The sequence below is a fragment of the Argentina silus genome (genome assembly GCF_951799395.1).
Source record: "Argentina silus genome assembly, chromosome: 4".
Taxonomy (NCBI): domain Eukaryota; kingdom Metazoa; phylum Chordata; class Actinopteri; order Argentiniformes; family Argentinidae; genus Argentina; species Argentina silus.
Genome location: NC_139658.1, coordinates 761380 through 767379, shown reverse-complemented (window position 1 = coordinate 767379; position 6000 = coordinate 761380). Strand labels below are relative to the sequence as shown.

The following is a 6000-nucleotide window of genomic DNA, read 5'->3' as shown; positions in this document are numbered from 1 at the left end:
GAGATAGTATCCTTCCTCCTCTTTTCAAACTAATGGCACCCATCTTCATGTGTGAGAGAGTTAAGTTTCTTTTGGACTGGGGATAAGATTGTACAGTCAGTTGCTGAACAGAACAATGGCATGAATCGTCAGGCTTGGCTAATCATAAAGCTCACATCCAATTTTAATTTTGTTCAAGTTCCAGAATTTTTAGTATATTTCGTTGACGTATATTTAGTTTCATTGATTTATTTTATATTGACTCCAAGTGTACGCATTATCACATAGAAAGTTGAAAGATGTTTATTGCTATTTTTAACGAGAAAAGTCAGCTTTGCCAAAGCTTCTGACAAAATGCAGTATAACATTTGGATGGACTCTGCCTGCATGAATAGTGACAATCCTTTTTCAATGAAAAAATGAAAAATTCCACACCAGTGTTTGAAAGCTCATCAAATATAAAACAATAATTTATTATTTCTCTCATTTTACAAGACATCAAATTGTGTATCTAACTAAGGATTTGTTAAGCTGTGTTATTTTGCTTGATACATGGAGTCCTACAAAGGCAAGGCGACTACTGTGCTTCAACAATAACACAGAAAGATTTAAATTTCAACAAATGTCTGAGGACTGTCCTCCTCTATCCATACATACACAATGATATCACTTTATGATGGTGGTCTATGTAACAGACGGTACATTGCTGGTTATAACTTTCCGAAAAACAGCACCCTTTGACATTTTAAAACTAAAAAGTTTGTTTAAGTTAAGTTTTGTTTAAAAAAAACAACAACATTATGTTTCGTCAAATTTACAAAAGTCCCCTCAAAAAGGGTTATGCGTTGACCTTGAAGCTAAATATTTGTGTATTTCTTCCAATAAGCAATGAAGGTATGCATAACAGTAAAATACTGAAAAAGATACTTATTAAAAAGAAAAAAAAGAAAAAAATATGTAAATGCTGTTTACTTATAGCACACGGTCTTTACACACTTTCAAAACCTACCCAAATATTGTGAGACAGTTTTATTCAATATTATTCAAATAGCAAGCACAAAGATAAAAAGGTTATTGAAAGCATTTGGAAACATTTTCAAATCATCCTCAATGGTCCATCAATGGAACACTCTGTGGAGCATCTTTCAACCACAGGGGGTCAAAAGTTCCTTCAGAAAAGGCTTTTCATGTTTTTTCATATTTACAAAATGTTGCCACATTGAACGAGGCAGGAATCTCTACCCCAATTGGTAGCGTTTTATTTACAGTACATTACAGCCCAGGCCCTATATATGCCTGCCTGCCCTACACCGTGGTCACAGACAGGAGGGAGTTGTATGTTCGCGTGCCATCTGGTGACTTAGAGCCGTGGGTCAGCAGTTCCTGGATGGTCATCCAATTGTCAAAGATTTTCTTGTTCCTCTTTTTGTTCATCTTTTTGTGGCTCAGTTCGATGATGTTGGGCTCCTTCTTGTCCTCCAGGCTGGCCTGCTCCTTCAGGCTGTCCATACGGCTCTGCTTCATGAACTCGCGGCGCTGCCTCTGCTCCTTGGCACGCACCGCATGCTGCTTCCTCTCCTCCTTGCTCCAGTACTTCCCCATCTTTAGCTCGCTGATGGCGTCGTCGTCCGTGGTCATGCCGCTGCGCTCCTCGCGGATGCGCAGGGCGCGTTCCTTCAGCAGCTTGTCTCTCACGGGCCTCTTGGTGATGTACCGTGTGCCGTCGCTGCGGATCTTCACCTTCCACTCCATCTTGGGCTCCAGGTCGCCGGGGGTCGCGGGGTCGCGACACAAGCTTACCAGGCTCATCTGGCTCTGGGCGTACTCCACGGCTGACTTCTGCTGGATCAGCTGCATGTAGCTCTGGTAGTGCTGCGCATGGGCGGGGATGTGTGCATGTTTGTAGGGGGAGTGGGGGAGGGAGCTCTTCCCAGCCTTGCTGGGCTCTCCTGGCTTCCTCTCCTTCCCCTCTGCCTGAAGGCTGCTCTCTGACTCCTTGGAGGAAGAGGAGGGCCTGCCTCTGCTGGGGCCACTGGCCTCCTGGACAGGAGAAAGTAAGGGCTTGAGGATCCTGCTATTGGGCCCGATGCTGCCTGAGGCCCCAGCCTCGCCCTGGTTCTCACCCCCCCGGCGGAGGGAGTTGTCTGGAGAGAGCTCCAGGGTGAGGGGGGTACTGCGGCAGCTCTCGCCGGTGTTGTAGGCGCTGGAGCTGTCCTTGTCTGACTTCTCGGGCAGCTCAGTGATGTCGGAGAGTTCGTGGCGGCGTGCGTCAATGCTGGTGTTGTAGTTGCGGAAGCCGCTGTTGTGCAGCATCCAGGACTCGCGGTACTGCTCCCTCAGCTGCTGCATCTTGTGAGCACGGACGATGTTGAGGCACTCCAGCTCGATGCTGCGCAGCTCTTCGTTAAGCAGCTCCAGCTCCTTATCCACCCCCTCCTGCTCTGGCCCGCCGGCTCCCTGGCAGTACAGGCCCTGTGGCCCCCCGGCGCTCCTCACCTGGCACTTCAGCTCCAGGAGCTCGCGGAAGCGCTCACACTCGTCAGCAGGGATGCCCAGGAAGTCAGCATCGGCATAGTCTGCAGAGATGAAGGACTCGGAGCTGAAGGGCAGGTCGGCACTGCCCAGGGTGTCCTGGCTGTAGGTCAGCTTCCTGCGGCTGCCCAGCGTGTTGGAGGCTGTGGTCTGGTCGTCGCCAAGGTTCTCCTGCTCCGAGCTCTCGTCGTTGCGCGTGCTCTCGTCGGTGCGGCCCACCCCGCTGTCCTTCTCATGGTGATTGGATAACAAGGTGGCGGTGTCCGTCGTTCCCCCGTCCTCCTCATGCTTCTTCTGTAACACAAGGCGATATTAGAACAAATACTTAAATCAATCAAAATTCACACTTTCCCCAATATCTGTGTACTAACTAATTACTCTGGTAACAACATCATTACCTTACTTCAGTCTGGTATCTAGAACACTATGCTATCTGAGCATATGTTACCCCTGTTTGGACTTGGCTTAACTTCAGTAACATGCAGGTGAACATATGTGTGATTAATTGTGGTTGCATGCTGGCTCCTGCTGTCAGTGTGTGTCTGTGTGTGTGTGTATATGTGTATGTATTCGTTCCTATGTGTGTAGTTAGAGTAATGACTCTATGATGAATGTAGCTAGCGTACCTGCTGGAGCATGCTGGCGGTGAACTGCATGGCCTGGTGGTGCTGCTGCTCCAGCATGTCCATGTGGAGGTCATCCAGAAAGTCGTTCCTGTCATCGTCCATCCAGCCCTCATCCAGCTGGGACACACAGAAGAGGGATGAGGTCATTAGCCTCAGACAATTAAGGCTACAGTGAAACTCATGTCTGGTAGTATTGAGACTTTGATGGGTGAGTGGGAGTTGGTTGAAGGTGTCCGAATAGACCTACAATATTTCTGCCGTGACTGTTCAACCAGTAAGTAATCATAACACGACTTGCGATGTCTTACCTGAATCTCTGGCCTGGCCACCAGTAGACACACATTCTGATTCTCCTCACTGGTCAACAGTGCCACAGCATCCTCCCGATTCTGGATCTCAATGCCATTGATCTGGAGGGAGGAGAAGGGACAATATAGGAGCTGTGCTTGGAAATGGTGATGTACATTGTCATGAAGTTCATCAAGTATTGAGAGTGTTCTTGAGAGTTGTACTGTAGTGCTAAATAAGGGAACTTACCTGGATGATTCTATCTCCCTCTCTGATTCTGCCATCCCTTGCAGCAATGCTGTTCGGATCAATCTAAAGAAATGGAGAAAGGCAGTGCATTTTACATTACGTGGTTATGTAGCATTAGTCTCACTAAGTCAGACTCCATTGAAATGGATAGTCTGATAGCACACTCATCGAACAGTGCTGATGAAAAGTGGTGCATCCGGTGAATTTCCCCAGCAACACAGAGATTCTACTGATGAATAGAGACGATTGCTTCAAATGGAGGCAGGGATTTTAACCTGATTGTAAATAATAACATGGGGGGATAAGGAGGGTCATCACGTGCAATTCAGGTGGAGCCTACAAAAAAACGTTATCATGTATCATAAGACAGAAATGCAATTTGAATCTGCTTTTAATATTCTTAATTCAGACGCATGCTGTCTGTAACCATGGTGACCACAAGATGATAAATGAATCTCTATACAGGGGCATCCATTATTCCCTTTACCCCTTGACAATGACAACAATATGCCAAAGAGAGACAGGGCTTCTCTCTTAACCTCTTAATTTATAATCACTAGGGATGTTAATGATTAATCGGTTAACTGCTGACTAATACTTTAACCGGTTATGCTTATCAGTTAAATGACACATTTTGTGTTATTACATTTGCTCATTTGTGTTTTCGTGGTAAGAGAAAAAGAAGAGAGAAAAACTGTTTAATAACAGACAAACTGCCACTGGTGCGGGAAGGTTTGAGGAGCTCTCACGAGCCGCCCAGTGATACAAAGTTTGCCGAGCCACCTACTCATATATTTTTGAAATGTTAGCGCATATTTTTCTCTCCCTTTGGATGAATAATTTGCCCAGACATGCAAAGTATGAATGAATCATATAGACAGTCTTTAAATTCAGAAAATAAATATAATAATAACATAATAATATAATATTAATATTAAGCTTCAGCACTGACCAAAGAGTTGTTGAGTTAAACAGACTGTATTTTCCAGCAGCTGCAGCAGCCGCCACATGGTACTAAAGCCAACTGATTACCTACTGGCCTACCAGCCCATGCAGGTGTGCTGCTTACCTCACTGACGTAGATCCCAGTCTCGTCCTCATCATCAGTCCTGTAACAGACAGTCAACCCGAGCTTGTCCTGGATGTTGGTTCTGTACAAATCCACCTCCTGCAAAGGCAAAAAACACAATCTCAGAGTTGCACTTCATATATTTGTATTTCGGTTTCAAATCAGAATGTTACTTGGTGGTTGCTGTTTGGTTTCTTAGGCGCACACAGTCTTAGGCGCACACTGAGTTCAGTATGGGATCGTAGAAAAACAATGATCAATCACTGTAATGACTCCTTCAATTGGGGGCAGGCAGGGCCCCCGCATCTCCTATAGGGAACAGTGACAGGATGAAAGATGATGCACAGGCTCGCAGCTGAGCTGAGTCCCGTTTGTCACTTGTCAACACCTGTAATCTCTGAGATACAGACACAGATACGAGTCGTCTTGTGCCTGGGGTGCCAGGGGTGGGGAGAGGGTTACCCCCCCATTAGCCCCCCCTCAACTGTTTTACACCACCAGCAGCTGACTGCTGAAATCCCCCCTAATCTGATCTACAACATAATACCCTGAGGGTTCAGACAAGGTTGGATATGCTCTAAGGGATATGAAAAACATTCAGGAAGTGACTGTACTGTACTGTACTGTACTGTACATACTGTGTGATCTCATTTGCACACAAGACAATGTAATCTGTAATTGACGGCAATGGCTTTCACTTTCACTCACAATGGCCTTCTTAACAAGGCCCTGACCTTTCATCTGAATTTATATCCAGTGTTATTCATGGATTTGTTGTAGAACCACATCATAAGCTGTTTAAAGGTTACATAAGATCATTATGCCAATATGTTACCAACATTCGAGTGCATTTACGACTCAGAGAATGTCGTTCTATTGTGGTAAACAGGAAGGTAAAACATCTGTGGGATGGGTGGCAAGCTTTAAGCCCCCAAAACAGAACAAAAATCCATAGAGGGAGGCCACTGGATCCTTTGTCAATGTCCAACACAAACAATTGATCTGCGTCTCTGAGATGGAGGGCTCTTTACCAGCCCCTGGGTCTAGGACAGGGGGGTCAGAGGCAGTCTGTCTGCTGTGCATCTGCCCTTGCCCAGCCTGAACTTCACCTCTCCGCTCTTAGCCTCAATGGTGGTTATACGTTATTAATGCACTGGAGAGGGGTGGAGGGTTGGGAGGTTGGCAGGGGTCAGATGAAGAGCACCCAGAGACCTTGGAGTCTCTATCTCCCGGCTACATCCTCATCATGGCCCCATC

The 6000-nt window shown here is 46.1% G+C and overlaps 1 protein-coding gene across 3 annotated transcripts in view; it reads right to left on the bottom strand.

The window, feature by feature from the left end:
* Positions 1–425: 425 nt before the first annotated feature.
* pdzrn3b (PDZ domain containing RING finger 3b) overlaps positions 426–6000 on the bottom strand; it is a gene marked incomplete at its 5' end in the record, with an annotated part of 80125 nt that continues 74550 nt past the window's right edge. For all 3 annotated transcript variants that reach the window (XM_083668986.1, XM_083668988.1, XM_083668987.1), the window contains 5 exons: positions 426–2805; positions 3138–3254; positions 3446–3547; positions 3675–3737; positions 4744–4842. In XM_083668986.1, coding sequence (XP_083525112.1) covers positions 1285–2805; positions 3138–3254; positions 3446–3547; positions 3675–3737; positions 4744–4842 — 1902 coding nt within the window. In that variant the 3' untranslated portion in view covers positions 426–1284. The remainder of the gene's footprint in view (positions 2806–3137; positions 3255–3445; positions 3548–3674; positions 3738–4743; positions 4843–6000) is intronic.